General features: G+C 43.5%; 1 protein-coding gene across 3 annotated transcripts in view; it reads right to left on the bottom strand.

Moving 5' to 3' along the window:
* Positions 1-622: 622 nt before the first annotated feature.
* Positions 623-17,949, bottom strand: part of elovl1b (ELOVL fatty acid elongase 1b) — a 33,131-nt gene continuing 15,804 nt past the window's right edge. Inside the window, exons 2-9 of one of the 3 annotated variants that reach the window (XM_048251818.1) lie at positions 10,200-10,300; positions 5,171-5,268; positions 4,746-4,936; positions 3,892-3,972; positions 3,729-3,785; positions 3,510-3,615; positions 2,960-3,096; positions 623-1,525 (exon numbers count right to left, since the gene is read on the bottom strand). In XM_048251818.1, coding sequence (XP_048107775.1) covers positions 1,181-1,525; positions 2,960-3,096; positions 3,510-3,615; positions 3,729-3,785; positions 3,892-3,972; positions 4,746-4,936; positions 5,171-5,231 — 978 coding nt within the window. In that variant the 5' untranslated portion in view covers positions 5,232-5,268; positions 10,200-10,300 and the 3' untranslated portion in view covers positions 623-1,180. Of the gene's footprint in view, positions 1,526-2,959; positions 3,097-3,509; positions 3,616-3,728; positions 3,786-3,891; positions 3,973-4,745; positions 4,937-5,170; positions 5,269-5,486; positions 5,618-6,650; positions 6,798-10,199; positions 10,301-17,949 lie in introns of those variants that run through there. The other 2 variants (XM_048251820.1, XM_048251819.1) reach the window with 2 other exon arrangements.

Genomic DNA, 17,949 nt, shown 5'->3' with positions numbered 1-17,949 from the left:
ATAGTAGGGCAAAAAAAAAAATCAGCTGTCAAACAATCAGCCAAACATTCACGCATGGCTTGAACAATCACTGTCTCTCAAACACAACGGTAGATCGTAAAAAGAAAAGTGGCAAAGAAACTAAGTGCGACTCACAAGTTGGTTTTGTTGCCGACCTTACGCAACCCTGTCACTGGTGGTTGTCACCCACACGCACGCTCTCTGGCGTAGGCCGCAGGATGCGGAGCGGATATACAGGATGCTTGTTCTCCGGCTCGTTACTCGCTAGCCGAGCCTGTCTCTCAGACAAAGGCAGAATGGGGCCCTTGTTTACGTTCGACATGCTCAACATTCTTCGAATCGCAAAGACCAACACTGCACAATATGCATACCCACGACCATGCTAACAGAGAGTATAAGCTTTCTTATAGTTTTGCAGGGAAGGGTATTTTAGTGCCATTCACCTTCGTGTCATTCACCTTAGACTTCAAGGCTGTTAAGATTCCATAAAATCTTTACTCATTGAAACAAGTTAGAAAAAAAAACCATTGGAAGACACTGAGTGAATGACTTCCAATCCAAGCAGAGAACTTGTAATACATATTGTCACCTCAACCCAATAACTACAGCAAGCAGGAGCACATATTTTAAAACGAACTTTATTCATACTTAATTTAGCATAGATACGGTAACAAAATTCTGCAGGACTTGACCATATGAATCTCCATTAGTCATGAAAAGTAAAACTATTTACAGGATGTCTTCAAGTTTGTCTGACTGTACAGTGTAGTTGGTCCCTTAACGGGACATGTCAAAGGGGAGAACTGAGCGGGGGCGGGACTCTGGAGGGGCTGTGAAAATAACAGGACTGACTGTTGACAAATTAACAGGTAGGCCATGGGGCAACTTCAGTGAACATACAAACCCAGTATCTCTTCATTTGTTGTGCTCCATATTTAACCTTGCCAAATTAAATGATAATTAGATTACCAATAGAAACACAAAAATATACAACAAAAAAACAGGTGGCTCATACTCATCTCCCCATGTTTTTTTTTCTGTGCACATTAAAAACAAATAAACGGAAAAAATCAACTAGTTTAGAAAAGAGACACGACCAAAACATTTCTTTGGAATCCATGGCTGGTTGTACAGGCTCTCATTTTCATGCGTTTTGGGGTGTTCTTTCCTGTGTGGGGCTCTAGGCCTTCTTCATCTTGCTGCTGTGGGTACTGCCATTCTCCTGATGGGCGCGGCCGTTCTCCTGATGGATTGTGCCTTTGGTGCCATTCTCCAGATGTTTGTGGCTACCGTTGGAGACTGCGTGACCATTGGAGCTGGCACCCTTGACCTTGCCATTCAGTTCCTGGACGTTCTTGGGCAGCCTCTTGCCCTTGGTGTAAGCCTGGTACCAGAAGTTGGAGAAGAGCACGAAGAAGAAGGTGCCATACACCCAGATGAGGTGGAGGATGATGGGTACCTGGTAGTCACAGGTCTTCATGAAGTAATACTGGGTGGCATGCAGAGACACCAGCACAAACTGGACCTGTGGAAAGGAGAAATGACAACCGGATTAGATTGAGATCCTTTAGTAACAACATATACAATCAGTGCCATAGCAAGCTTTTTGAAACTGGTGGGTGGTTCAAATATCCAGAATATTTCCAGCTATCCACCAACTGACCGAAATTTACAAACATGAACCTTTAGCTATCAATAGCCACCGATGGCCCTGACAATACAAAGTCATCAGAAACATGAGGGAAAACGTGTGAAACCATTTATTGGGGGCCTAGCAGCGAAGCTGCGAAGGCACCCATTGTTTTACTAGTTTTTCCTATTATTGGGAGCCAAGCATCGAAGCTGCGAAGGCACCCATTGAGTTACTAGCTTTTCCTATTATTATTCTGCCATTGGAGTCTATGGCAGCCCATAGAACGCCTGGCTAAAAAGTTCAGATTTTTTGGCAGAAAGTTTCGGGACACTCCACACACCATTCACACTCATTTACAGACCTCTAAACCCAGCCGTCTAGCGCCACCAACAGGTCAAAATCTGGCCGGAAATTGAACCGCTGGGTCTAAAGTTATGAAATTCGGGACACTGATTCAGCACCAATTTACAGAACTCTATGCCCAACACTCTAACGCCACCAATGGGTCGAACCTGGATTGCATTCACACATGTAACCATTGAACGGTGCATCCGATTTTCACATATCAAGCACCGTTGGAATCCCTGGATCGACCTAAGTTCAATGACCCCTATTACGTCACTTTCCGCCATATTGGATTTAGTCCAAACTCTACGAAAAGTTTCAGCGGTCACGGAACTTGGCGGAGATGATCTTCAGACCGAGCTGCACAAAAGATACTTGTCAGATTTTTCAAATTCCACTTTATTGGCCCATGACAGCCAATCAAATATGGCGATGAAGCCGCAAAACAGGAAGTGGGCTAACATCTCGGCGACACTTTAATGTATGAAGTCCAAACTTGGTACAGGGACTTCGTATCTGATTGTGAGGACACAGTAGGAAATTGGCATCATTTGGCCTCTATAGGGGGCGCTGTAATACAGGAAGCTCGTATCTCAGCAACTCTTTGATGTATGAAGTCCAAACTTGTTACAGGGACATATTAGCTGATTGTGAGGACATGCAAGGAAAGTGGTCTCATTTGGCCTCTAGGGGTGCTGTAATAAATAAAGTGAGCTCACATCTCAGCAACACTTTGGTGTATGAAGTCCAAACTTGGTAGAGGGACATGGTAGCTGATTGTGAGAACGCACAAGGACATTGGTGTAATTTGGCCTCTTGCTATGAGTGCTTGCTCATGCCATGGCAACGCTATTCCTGCTATAGCGCACTGCTAGGCCCCCGCATTGCTGCTTGCAGCTATATTCATTATCATAATCATTATTATGATAAATCCTTATTTTGTCATCATACTTGTGCATCATTATTTAAACATTTCCGTACCAGCTGAATGGCAGTCATGTACTTCTTCCACCAGAGGAACTTCTGGAAGCGCGGTCCAGCAGCGGACAGGCCATAGTAGAAGTACATGATGACGTGCACCAAGGAGTTCACCATGGCATGGAAGGAACCCATTCCACCTGGGGAAACCAGTCATGCATGTCCGTCAACACAAATATTTTCTTAAACACCCATCAACAGCCACTTAGAGAGGAAACTGATGGGAATGTCAATTTGTCATTCTTTAGCTCGTGTTAGTAACACACCAAAGGAAATTTCCGGTTTGTACAAATATCCAATGACAAATATTTTAACCAAGGCATTAAAAAAATATGTAAAACTTTGCATTGTTTTTTGTTTCACAATCTTTCATAAAAATGGGCCTACATGTTTTGCCTAAATGACTTTTTCCATTTAAGATATGAGCACTGTTTTTTAAAAACTAAAACAATCTCATGGCTGGTTGTGGAAGTAGTAGTAGTCAATACAGAGACTACTACATCGCAGGTCAGTATTGCCAAGCAACTGGGCCTCATCGTGACCGTAGACTCACCAGGGGCATGGCTGACTCCCCACCACCAGCTCCAGGGCATGATGGAGTGATGGAAGATGTGCAGGAAGGTGATCTGGCCGTGTTTCTTGCGCAGCACGAAGAACACCTGTCCACAGAGAACAGAAGAACGGAGAGTTATGGTGCTGAACAGGTGCCAGTGGTCAGGTGGTGCCCCCCCTTGTCTTAAAGACAAATAAGCAAAGAGAAGAAAGCTCATACCGTGTCCAGCAGTTCAATAAACTTGGAGAAAAGAAACAACCAGGCAACTTGGACCATCTGGGGATGAAAAAACAATTAAAATGTTAAAAAGAAATGAGCTGAAATGAAAAATTCGAAACTAGGACAATTTTAGATTTTCAGTTGATCTCATCGTCAGACTTACGCGCTGTCCCTGAGGGCTGTTGGAGTAGTCAACCGGGTCACATCTCCAGGTGTATGTGGTCGCCCAGCCAGACATCAAGAACTACAGGTAAACAAAACATCCCATTGCTTAGAGTATTCACCCCAGCACCATTCATTCAAGCAACCTCACTACTGTATAAAGATAATTTGGGCGCTGGTATCGTAGTGGTTGAGGCATACAGCAGCCTGAAAAGTTGTGGGTTCAATGCCCAGCTTACACCATTGTGCCCTTGAGCAAGGCACTTCACCCAGAGGGCCAGTGGCCCTTGTAATATTATTGACATGTAAGTTGCTTTGGATAAAAGTGTCCGCTGAATAAATAAATGTCTGATAACAAAATGTACCAACCCCCAGAATGACCGATCGCGTGTTTTCAAGGGTTCATTGCCCTCCTCTTGGCCTTGTCTAGTAATTGTTCCACATTACAGAGCCATTTAGGGAGAGACGGTACATTCCCCACTGAGTGGGTCACAATGCGCTCCCAACACAGACAAACCAGACTGGCACTCCTCATGAACAAGCACTGGGCCATGTTCTTGTGCCAATGCTGCTACTAATCACTTACAATTTCATATACAGTAGGAAGTACTTAAGACATTCCGTAACACATACTAACATTGATCCTCTTTCGACTGTGCCTCAGCACTTTATATTAAGGTTCTCAATAGTTTCCCCTTACTCTGTTGGCTTATAATTGCAAAAAATATCATTACAAATCTAATATTTGTACAATCTAAAATATTTAAAAGACGTGTTTGGGCATGATGGGCAAGCACAATGGCAATATAGGCCAACAAAGTTTGTTCAGTTACAAGGCATGTTGAGATAGCTTACCTCATAAACTATGTATATGGACAGGGCCACCAAGGAGAAGTTGTATATGATCATGACCTCCTTGAGCTGGTAAGGTTTCCGGTTAGCCATGTAGCGTGGCCCGATGTACAGCACGAACGCGAGGTAGGCGATCAAGATGGCCGTCATATTCACAGGACTCCCCATCAGAGGGTATACCGCCACTCTGGGGTCTAAAAACATGAGGAGGATGATGAGGAAGAAGCTTACCCCAAACACTTTCTTCTGTATCTTCAAATCTTCAATTCTTCAGGCAGTCATAATTTAGTCAGCTGGTCATATCCGAGTGACAGTACAGTACACGTGACGTACAGTAAACAATATGCTATGGCAGCAAGTTATGACTGTCCCAAGTCCAGGGCCCATAACTCTTTCCCAAAGTAGACATTCATCAGAAACATCCTTACCTGCGCCTTCCAACAGGGAGTCGTAGACCTCCATGATCCTCGTTCTCGCAGCCTCAAGCATGTTGACCTGCCTTCAACACTGATCACGGCAAAAACACCTGCAGAGAAAACAGTGACAACAGGCCGTCAGCTCAGTTCCCCTTTCATAACTATAGCGACCAAGTCCATTGTACACTTTTTATACAAAATTACTGGCATAAGACGCAATGACAAAAACACTCACTCTTAAAGAGTGAGAATAATAAAAGGCCTCAGTACAAATGGAACATATGTGACCTAGAAAAAAGGGTTATATGTAGAGATCAGGAACACATACTCTATTTCTATGAATCACCGAAGACCTGGAAGGAGTCCGTATTAAATAAAACAGTTGCCATGTGAGGCATGTGATCCATGAGGTTTTCCTTTCGGCTATTTAGCCTTTACTCCAAGTCAGCTGTTCCCTTGACAGACATGGCCTGATGAGGGAAGGGATGTAATAGTGCCACAGGGAGGAGCTTCCCTCCAGATGCAACAGTTAACACCCCAGCCGAAGTCAACAGAAAAAAAAAAACTTTAACCATGTGCCAACCAAGCTACAGCTAAAGGTATAGCAGAGTCAATGGACATGGGGTGTAGGAAATACTAACATAGATGAAACACAACCTTTTTTGACAGAGAGACATTTCATAAAATACACTACCGTTTCTCTAACCCCAAGTCGTAAAAAAAGTCGTAGGGTAAAGGGTTGTTCAATGTCAAATCCCTGACCAAATTAGATTCACCAAAATAAGGAAATGAGAAGCCAGATGCAATTGGTCAGATGCCATTTTCGCAATTGGTCAAGACGTCTATCCTGTGGTTAGTCACAAGTTTCAGGTCAAGTTTAGTCATTGACATCAAACCATTCTTCCTTTTGCCTGGCCTTTGACACACCCTAGCATAGCACTAAGCTGAAGAAAAAAAAAACTGATAACACAAAACATAAATGTAGATCACATAAGCGGCAACACTTATCACCCACAAGCTTTACTTCAGGTGAGTCACAGTGCCGCTAATTATGAGCAAACAGAGGAAGGGTACAGGTGTGGCGCTCTCATACCAGGCTACAGGGCAACACCAATGTCTGCTATAGGGAACAGAGGGACCATTGATCTGCAGGAACAACAATGCTTTTTTGGTAGTAATGTAAAATGGTCACTTCTGACCAATTGTCAAAGGACAGGAGAATCAAACATCACTTGAAGGTCAATAAGTTCACCAAGTAAATATCATCTTAAATGCATGCGACATACAAACCACAAAGCATTTCTTGTCAATTTCTCATGTCAAGCCTTTGAGCTATTTGTTATACAGATTATACTCATCTCACACCTAACAAAGCCCAAATCTAAACACTAATGCACAACATTAAACAAATCCTCATTGAGCACTTTCAGGATGATGGATGATTACCTTACTAAACTCCCAAAATAGAAGCAAAAGACTAGAAGTTACATACCTCGGTTCTGAACCAAAAAAGAGCCTTAGGTCACACAATGTCTTCCTTGCACATTAACTGGCTACGCCAAAAGGAGATGGATACCTATTGCCAAGTGATGATCATAGCCTTTTCACAAATCCCTGAAGAGCCCAACTGAAACAATCTGATGCAGGGACATTCTACAATGGTAACTAAGGCAGGCGATATCAGGTTAAACTGCTTTGCTCCACTATGCCCAGATGGCACGTGAGATTGAATGGTGATGGCGGCATACCTGTGATTTCTATACAAGACTAAAATTATGCAACGTGATGCGTGGATTGTGAAAACGCCTCCGATGGGGTTTGTATGGGGGCTGTCAGTGAGATTAGACACCGAGGTGAGGCTTGTTGCGTCAATGATAACAGCTTCAAAAAGGCCATGACCTGTTTCAGTCACCGCTGCGTTGGAGAATATAGGTGAAAATTCACCAAATGGAAAGGCTTGTGGCAAACTAACCAAGAATATTCCTTACATTAGACAAAAACCCACCGCCAGCACACATGACACCAAACAGAAGGCTCATACACAAACAGCATGCAGCATCCAGGCAGGACACTAGAGAATGAGGCCATTGAGGCGGCGTGCCCGTCCCATATCAAGCCCAACACCAGCACCAAGCCCGTCAAGGGCACGGGGCCGGCTGGCGGCCGAAGCCGGCAGGCCATGACACAATCAGACATCGAATGTACCATGGCAGCAATCTTGTTCTGAGAAGAGACATCACTGGCAGATTAGATAACATGAGAACGGCATAATTCCTGAAAACCTGTCTGCTGCTACAGCAGCCTCTCTGGCGACGGGCACTCGGCTCTGTAGTTTCACTTAGGAAGGATCAGTCAATAATGATCTGAAAACAGCCCCGTGAAGACTATTCTACCTAGTGACAGTATTACATAAAAATAGCACCTATGAAAAAGGGGGAAAAAAACTCAACTTGAGCCCAATCCAATATCTTACTAAAATGATAGGGTATCCAACAATAATCTATTTACATCCCCCGTCATGAGTACGAAGGATCATTAGATCAATGCTGGACTAATCATACTCCAATCATATTTTCTACTCTGCCTGCTGATGACTTACAGCACAGAGTCCACACCTGGGCCATGTGGACAGAGGAGGGCGGTGTGGCCTTCACTACAAAAACGCCTGTGTAGCAGAGCAAGTGAGAGATGGAATCTTATCAGACAGGGCTTAAGTGGACTTCTTAAGTGACGGCTTCTATCTTTAATCCACGTCCCAAAGCAATAAGAAAGCAATACCACAGTATAAGACCTAAGGAGAAAATGCGAAAATAGTGGTTGGTAGTAATGGGTTGGAAAGGGGGAGGGGTAACCAACAATGAGAAGTATAACTAAACATACAACATGACCACCACACTCACATGTTTGATGGTAAACCGCCATCTCAGGCTACATCTTCCCAAGAGCCGCCTCGGCTTCAACCTGGGGGGAGGTGTGTGAGTGCACATGTCAAAGTCACACCGCTGTGCAGTGCACGAAACAGCCCGTGGTGAACCTTCTCCTGACCCAACCAGGCCCCAGGGTCCCGAGAGTGAAGCCACCCCCACACAAAAACACCAAAGCCCTGTGCAGTCATGTGAGGACATACCCCGAGGCAATCACCGCATGAAGAAGGCACCAAGTGCATGGGATGGCCTACGTATGAATCACATTTTACATCACATGAGATCTCCAACAAGGGGATCCCAACCTCTTGGGTCCCCAAAGTTCAAAGTATTTTTTATAAATGCACTATAGACCACCCTACACACTACTGTTGAAAATACAGTTTTATATGGGCCTAATTCAATGAAACACCCATGAAAGAAGGTGCCTGCTTGATAACCCCAATGAAATGCTCACAAAGGCTGTTCTGTTGGTTATATTTTTGATAGTAAATAAACTTGATTGTTGATTAGCCGCTGTGTAAAAATCACCTACATGTAGCACTAGGAATTTAACATCTCTCCTGTGTATATCTAAAATTAAGATAGGTCATTGGGGTCCCTCCACTATGTCTCTGTCAGCCAAGCGGTGTTTGGCCTGAAACATTTCCAATACCTCTGATGATGTAACAATAAACTCTTCTTAACATCAGTATCCTCTGACACGGAGTCGAAAAGTCAAGGAGAAGCTACCCTCATGCCACTAATGAACACCTAAATAAACTTGGTCAGACTCCAAACAAAACAGTCATTACATTCATCACTCCGATGGTAAACTATGCCAAATCACATTCCAAATCCCAGTCTGTCTACTTAGTGGACCAGAAAATGCCATTTGCCTGCCACTTAGTGGCCTTATGGTGTCTAACCTCTTACAACAACAGGCACTCAATTAGGGCTTTCTACACTCAATCCAAGAGCATTAAGTCTTAACAAAATAATAAAGAGCATGGGAGTTAAAAAGTAGTAAATAAAGAACACCCAATCGTCTGGATTACACATCATGTCTAGTATGTTGAACCACATCTAACACCCCATCTTGCAACACTCTTCCTTGGGTATCATTTTCTCTGGGTGGGAGTCAATTATCTAAAACCTCGGCCCAACCTGCAGACCTCCCTGCAGGCTATATTCAAATCTCTTAAACACAGTGTGTGTGTGATGTGGCTGGTACAGATGAGATGACAGGGCTGGTGGGGGTGGGTATTAGGGAGGGGTGCAAGCACTCCTCGTGTCGGTAGAGAGGGACTGCCTGCTCAGGCATGGACCATGTGAGTCATGTGAACAACCACTTGCCATCCGCTCCACTGGCTTATCCGTCTCAACATATAAAAAAATAAGGGTAGAGCCCAGTTATACTGGATACAGACACACATGCATGCAAACAGACACACGCCTTGTGCCATCAGAAGGATCTGATAAAAGCCTGGCTGGGACCAACGACATCGATCGAGGAGTTTTATGGCTTGTATTTGGATAGGACTAATGGGAGAGTGTTCCTGTATACTCTGCCCCTGGCATTCCAAAAACCTGAACAAGAGGAAACAGAGTTCAGAGAGACATGGAGAGGGAGGGCCGGAATGAATGGAAATGGGGTGGTGTGCGTGGATTTGTTAAGGCTGTGAATGAATCATGGAAAAACGGGAACATGTTCACGAGGTAGGAGTTAATAATGAACAGAGAGCAAAGGGAGACGAGGGGGAAAAAAGAAAAGACATTCCAGCCTCAGACCCTATTAGGTAAACCCTTAGCCTAGCATCTAACAACTATTTTTAACAAGTTGTTAACAAAAATTGTTTGCCTTTGTGTATAAACATACACACACAAACACACTCTGTGAGACACCAAGTTGTAAGGTAGAGTCCTCTGTCCCAACACAGAAACCACGGTCCATGAAAAAGCACCAGAAACTTTGGAGGTCATAACGGTGTTATACAGCAATCTCAGTTGACACCTACTTGGCTCAGGTCTTGAGAATGGAAAAGTTTTTGTGGAAAAACAACCCCGGCACTTAAGAACAAGTTTCACCCGATATCTGCCCAGTTAGAAAAGGAGAAACGTTAGTTGGCTCGACTCACCTTTTTTTCCTTCAGGAACTTTCTTCCTCCTTGGGGAGCGACGGTCCACGGCTGTGCAATCAAAAACTCTTGCTTGCCAAGACGACCCGTCTCTCTCAAACCTAACGAGAGTAGAGGCCAGACCAGAAGCCGGCACGAAGAGATGGGGGGAGCCAAAGTAAGGAATGAGGGAGGGAGAGAGGGAGCAGGAGGGAGAGACACACACACAAACACACACAAGGAGGGAGAGAAAGAGAGAGGGAGGGAGAGGGAGGGAAAGAGTGAGCGGGTTGACGGAGTGTGACTGGTACTGCTGTCCTCCAGGGCCCCACCCTCCCTGACTCACACCACACTGAGATGAATAACTGGCTCAGATACAGAGAGGGGGGAGAGAGAGAGAGAGAGAGAGAGAGAGAGAGAGAGAGAGAGAGAGAGAGAGAGAGAGAGAAAGAGAAAGGGAGAGAGAGTGGGAGCAAGCACTGGCAGAGAGTGAGCGAGTGGGAGAACGACAGAACTGTGTCCCTTGGACCACCATGGCACAGTGTGGCTTTAGATGGGAGGGACAGGTGAGTCTGGACCAGAAACATTCTCACCTCTCAGGACCACTGTTGCTGTTAATCCAACCCCTGATTACAAAACCCACCTCCACCTAAACCCCCAGTTTCTCCTGAGCCTGATTATATTATTCACAGGCAGAGGGCGAGAAATCAGTGGCGACTCTGTTATCATGAAGAGACCCATTGTGAAGCCACCCTCTCGCCCTCACCCCTATTCCACCGCTGATACCCCCCTCTCTCTCCCTCTACTTCACTCTCTTTCACCCTCTCTCTCCCTCTTTCTCCCTGGGCAACATCACAACATTCCCTCAAACCGACACAAAACTATTCAGTTTGCCCTCACTGACCCAAAGAAAATAGCACAGAGAAAACATTACATTTTGTCACCTTAAAAATAAGGTAAGAGAGTAATTTATGGCATGTGGTACAGTTGGGCAGTGTGTGTAAACAAATGCCTTCCCCATGATATAAAACACAACGGGGGGGGGGGGGCATAAGCATCATAAAACATATATTATTTACTCAAGGCAGGCCACTAAAACTAACAATTAAATTCAGCCGCTACCATTGCAGACAAGAAACACTCACATAGTAACTCTGTGTATATACACACACACACACACAGACCACGTGTATGTGTTCAGTGCAACACTGGTGAGCCACACCCTATTCTGTGCTAGTAACCGAGATATTGCCTCATTGCAGAGCATTCAGTATGAACATGCAGTTAAAGGAGAATTCCGGTGTGATAGTGACCTAAAGTGTATTGAAACATGATACCGAGTGTGAACGTATGTCTCATAGCCCATCTCGGCTTGTCCCCTGCACTCCAAAATCTGGCTTAGTTAGCCGATGCTACCAACAGCTTTTTCAATGGTGGTGCTTTGGCATCGGCTAGCCATGCAAATAAATCACTGTTTTCCACCATTTACGAGGCTCAATGTATCTCCACACTTCACACTTCAGAAGCGGATGGGCTCCCCCTATTAAGTCAGGTTCTGCTCAAGGTTTCTTCCTGGAATATGGGAGTTTTTCCTTGCCACAGTTGCCATATGGCGTGCTTGTGGGGGTAAGAGGGTTAAGGCTGCCAGTCTTATGACGCCATTTTCTATATTTTGATATGTTGCTGAGTATAACATAAACAGCAAAGAAAAGTGATTGATAATGACTGACTGACTATTATTGTGTTACATGTTTCAAATGTAAAAGCACTTTGAGCTGCATTCTGTGTATGAAAGGTGCTATACAAATAAAGCTTTATTATTATTATTATGCTTTATTATTCATTGGTAGACTTCCGAGGGCCCTGACATTTAAAACGAGACATTGAGAACTTTGAAAAAGCACTGGTAGTTTACTTACAAGACGATTTATACAGACAGTATCTTCACGAAGTAGCGTTTGCAGCCATCTTGAATTTAGTCACAATAAGTCGAGCAACGAGTAAGAATGAACAGGTATGATAAGGGATCAGATTCCAAAAATAATTCAGTGGAAATGCATGGATTCCAGTTGCTGCTACTGGAAGATTTTGGAGTGCAGGGGACAAGCCGAGATGGGCTATGAGACATACGTTCACACTCGGTATCATGTTTCAATACACTTTAGGTCAATATCACACCGGAATTCTCCTTTAAGCCTACCATCACTATACTGCCAGGGCTAACCTGGAAAATTTTCCAGTAGGGGTTTAGGTATGTCTGACATCTTTGGTAGTTTCCTCCACCTATACCTGCATACCCTGTGGGCAGCTTGCCGCTGGCACACTGACGTAGTGACATACAAAAACAAATGGCTTTGAGTGGCTAGACCAATCTTGCCTTACTTTAAATGTAAGCAAAACAAACAGGCTCTGAAAGTATTTGACAAAAAGCCATTAAGGTATCATCATTGTGAAATACTATTCAAACACAATCTAGGGTGTGTGTGTGTGTGCATGCGTGTGTGTGTGTGCACGTGTGTGCATGCGTGTGTCTGTGTGTGCACGTGTGTGCATGCGTGTGTGTGCATGCGTGTGTGTGTGCACGTGTGCGTGCGTGTGTGCATGCGTGTGTATGTGTGTGTGCACATGCATGTGTGCATGCGTGTGTGCACATGCGTGTGTGCATGCGTGTGTGCATGCGTGTGTGTGTGTGTGCATGCGTGTGCATGCGCGTGTGTGTGTGTGTGAATGGGGGCTGTTGAGTGGTGTGGGGGCTGTGGTACACGTCGCTACACCCCTGATCATGTGATGCGTATATGTGTACCTGTGGAACAAAAGTAACTTATTGATATTTGCTACATGTTTTTTTTTTACTTATCGAGCAATGTTTTGTTTTTAAAATGTTGTATTTGTATATTGTATTTGTGCTTCCTGTGGGACTACAGATGTAAATTAGCCCAAGGCTAACTCTGGTGCAATGCATCAAATGTTTACATTTATGTTTTAATTGCACACTGTCCCTTACAAATAAATTGAAATTGAATTGAAATTTTGCAATAAATGCAATGACAACATGAATCATCATAAAACAGATGTTATTAAATAATTACTACTCTGAAGAAACTGATTCACTGATTATAGTTTGATGATTTATAAAAAAATATATATATATATGGATAGTTTTTTTACACTTCTTTTACACTTTAACAATTCTGACGTATGGTATTAACTTTATTCTGCATAGGTGAACTTGTCTCAAGGTGCACACGCTGTCAGCACCTGGAGCCAGTTTGACGAGTTCCTCAGGCCTATAAGGATAAGAGGGGCAGAAAGTCCAGGATGGGGGAGGGGGAGAATAATAAACGGGACTCACACGCTTTCTCTCCCCCCTCCCATTCAGTTGCTCTCTCTCTCCCTCTCTGTTCATTTGGTGAAAACTAGTTAATTTCGACCAATATAGAAAGGCTTATGCATTGTAGAAGCTGTGCTCAAACAGCGAGTTGGTTAATGGAAGGCCTGGCAGTCAGCGCCTGACACTAGAGTGTGAGTACTGCAGCCCCTCTGCCTCGGGGAGCTCCTGTTGACTTGTGACCACTCCATAGAAACAGCACAATGGCACATCAGGTTTCATAGGACAAGCTAGCGTTACCATCAGAGTCAATTACAGGCATGATGATTAGCTGAGCTCCTGTTTGTGTCTCCAGCAAAGAAGAAATGGTTTCAGACAGGCATGTTGGACATGTGTGTCTGTGTTGTACATACACAACAGCAAATCTCGCCAAACTAAATACAGAGTCTAAGTGACAGTGGTTTATACAACTGAACCAAAAGAACACTTATCTATATACTCAATCTGTGGAATAAATGCATGCAAATTTCCTCTGCATGTCCAAATACATTACGTAAATGAGTAATGGCTTGGTCAAAAAAAACCCTCTCATTCCAAACAATCCACAATAATGTAAAACTTGCTTGACTGCAACGGATGAATCAGTCAAGTAAATTTCAGACATGTCCACGTCAATCACTAAGCGCTTATGTGTAACATGAAGGGTTTCCTAAATGCATAAACACTCTTAAAGCACCATTTCTGAAACCATTGACACTTGACAATGCATTAGCTAGTGTAACAAACCTGAATGCACATTTTATGCGTTATTTCCATTTTGCATTTACAAAACTGTGAACATGCAAACTGCTTTCCACTGTTTCCAATTTAACATTAGCAAAACTGAACACTGGTCTCTACATTGCTACATTATTTCAAGGGCTGCAAACGATTATTTTCATAGTCGATTAAACTGCCAATTATTTTCTTGATTAATTGATAAGTTGTTTGATCGATAAAATGCCAGAAAATAGTGAACAAAAATGTTGATCATTGTTTCCTAAAGCTCAAGAGTATGGGTGGATCCAAAACATCTATTTGTGTGCGGCCTCTCTCTGCGGTCCAAGCTTGTGCCCCGGAAATAGTCATCGAGGATGTCTCATTTGTCTAATTGCAACCAGAGGAAGTGAGAACGGGAGGAGAGGAGAGGAGAGAGGTGGAAGGGCTGATGCGTGAGGAAACAAGAGCATCTTATGCGGTATTCATTCATGTCTCGATAATTATCAAATATTACCTCATTATCAGGCTCAATAAGTGGGAATAATGTGCGTGATATTTTTTAGGCTTTGATATAAGTTCATAGAGATGATGCACCACATTATTAGTAATTGACGTCTCTAAGTGATGTGTGTGTGATCAGGGCATCTCATATCTTCCTCTCCTTCATTCCTCCATCCCCCTATCGTTCCTTCCTCGTTTCCTTCACAAAATTAATTAGAAGGAGGGATTAGGACAGGAGGAAAGAAGGAAGGGAGAGACGAAGGACAAATAGAGACATTATCTGCACCCTGACTATGTCTCCAAATGCTTTGTGTTGTCCACATACCAAAGATATTTAGTTCAGTTATAGAGTAGGTAAAGGTGAAAACATTCAAGCTTAAGAAGCTGCAATCAGTAGATTTTGATGTATTTTTCCTTACAAAATGACACAAACCATCAGAATTAGTTATCAAAATAGTTGACGATTCACTTAATAGTCAACAGCCCTAATTATTTTTGTCAATTCTTTATTTTTCTTCTTCTTCTTCTTATCTCTCCAAATTCCCTACGCAACATGAGGCTGTGATATCATACGCCATTATCATAATGTGATACTGATAAAAAAAAAATACTTTCAAAGCATTGTTGCCATGTTTGCCTTATTCAAACTTAAATCAATAAAGAAAAATATATGAACCAAAAACAAAAATATTGTAGATTGTAGAGCCTGATATTGGGAAGAGAGCAAGAGAGATGAAAACTAGGAGGAAAGGAGAAGGAAGAGGATGAGAACACATAAGTAAGAGAAGTAAGTAAGAGAAGGTGGTAGAGGGTCAAAGATATAATTAATCCTTTTCTTTCATATACTCAAAAACCATAACACATGAACAGACCATGAATACGGAAGCCTACTAAGGTGAACCATGCAGTTATCCATCATCGGTAACTTTGATTCTACAAACCGTAACACATGCCAGAGCAATAACTTCAGGAGTGCCTCAAGGAAACATTGGCTTTGAGTCTCCCCTTTAAAGCCCTGTGTTGTGTTTACAGAGCAAACACATAAATCAACATCAAAGTGGGAGTGGGGGGTGGGAGGGTGCCTCAAGCCAGCCTGCCGCCCACACACACACACACACACCTTGTCAACATTCAACACTCCAATATGACCCTCCTGGTTACTTCAGTCAGTCTCCCAGTGTCGTAAATTTTCCACTGCGTTCCCACACAGGGGGGTGGGGTGGTAGGTAGCAAACATATGCATGTTTTAATGTAGCCCTGCACAAAAGAACACCTGGATGGCTACTTTCATGGCCGTGTGGGGGTGCTGACTGAGGGGCCGTGCACACGACGACGGTTTTTGTGAAACCGGTGAGGTTTTGTTAACGGTTACGCCTTGCATGTACACGACGCCGGCAGTTTAGGAGACTGAAACCGATAGCTTTTGAAACCGGCTTCCGGCGGGAACTTTGAAACCGCCGGCTAACTTTCGCCGTGCCAAGACGCCTGTAGGTGCTGAAGCCGGCAACTTTATGACGACATAGCCCCACCTCTCAACTCAGCCACGGCACTCGACCTGACATGTTGCTTGTCAAAACAAACCAAACCATTTATTTATCATATTAAAATGTTTTTCTTTCCCCTGTCGTGATTTATGTGCACAATGTAGCCTATCAGCCTTTAGTGGCTAAGTTAGAAGCACACGTTAGCTTAACTTAGTTAAACATTAGTGCATGTTAGTGTTTTCTCCAGTGGTGCTCAGACCTAATGCAATGCGTAGGCTAAGCATTTGAAATTTCACATAGCAGTCACATACCTTGAAAATGAACTTTATTAGTTTAACAGTTGAATTGAAAACCGAATTGTCTGTAGTCTCCTCATTTCATGCAACTGCTTAACCAGAGCACTTATTAGACATTCTCTGGCTTAACAAACTGTTTCAACAATGTTTTCTTCTACGCGATTCACGCGAAATTATCGTGAAGCTTCTGCACAGCGGCGCCATCGACTGGTCTGGCATATGCACTACAGCACATTTAGCCGGTTACACCTCTGTGTGTACACGCAAGTTTTTTTCTTGCCGGAGTCGTTAAAGGTGTGAAAGCGGTAAGAGAAAATCCACGGCGGTGTCGTGTGAACGGCGACGTCTGGGGGGGGAGCGGGGGGGACAATCACTGACTCCTTCCACACTCTTATAAATAATAAGCATCTTCTGTTGCTCCGGTCAGGGACAAAATAAGGGTGCCTACAAAACAAGAGGAGGGTAACAAAGGGCCTCACATATATAATGGACAAAAATACTGTGCTATGAGCTTTCCATCAGCCATCACATCTATCTTCTAGAGATGGATGAATGGGTACCAATGGGACAAGTCTTTTCATTAAGATAATGGTTATGAATATACTATTCATTTCTAAACTTTCCCCCCAAATGAACACATGAGAGCAAACAGAAATCTCGACATGACAAAATAGATCATGCCAAAGTCACATGTGGGGCATGAAACTAAATGTAGAGGTCACAGTAATTAGCATATATCTATTTATCTAGGATTCACCCTAGCAAAAGAGAAACAGGCTTTTCGCATCTGATAAAACAGAGACATACTCCTTTAGATAAATTTTGTCTTCAACAAAATCAATGAGAAATATAGCTGCAAGCAGCAATGAGGGGGCCAAGCAGTTGAGCAGGAGTTGTCATGACACCCCAATTTTGCTACATTATACACACACCCAATTAACCCCCCGTCCCACACACAGACATAAACACAGATAAACTTCCTCCCCCACACAACCCAATAGCTCCCCACACATAAGCACACCTCAAACATCACCAAATTGATTGTGCGTCCTCAGGTTGTAGTCACGAGTCCACATACCAAGTTTGGTGTTGATACGAGAAAGTGTTGATAATTATAGCGCCTCTAGTGGTCAAAGGTCACTAAATATATTGAGCATCTTCAGGATGTGGTCCCGAGTCCATTTACCAAGTTTGGTGTCGATACGAGAAAGTGTTGCAAATTATAGCACCCCTAGTGGTCAAAGGTTGCTAAAATTATTGTGCCTCCTTAGGATGTTGTCCTGAGTCCATATACTAAGTTTGGTTTCGATACGTGAAAGCATTGCTTAAATATGAGCCCACTTCCTGTGATTATAGCGCCCCCTAGTGGTCAAAGGTCATTACATTTATTGAGCCTCATCCTT

This window comes from Alosa alosa, chromosome 9, assembly GCF_017589495.1.
Source record: "Alosa alosa isolate M-15738 ecotype Scorff River chromosome 9, AALO_Geno_1.1, whole genome shotgun sequence".
Taxonomy (NCBI): domain Eukaryota; kingdom Metazoa; phylum Chordata; class Actinopteri; order Clupeiformes; family Clupeidae; genus Alosa; species Alosa alosa.
This window is presented reverse-complemented; position numbering and strand designations above follow the sequence as displayed.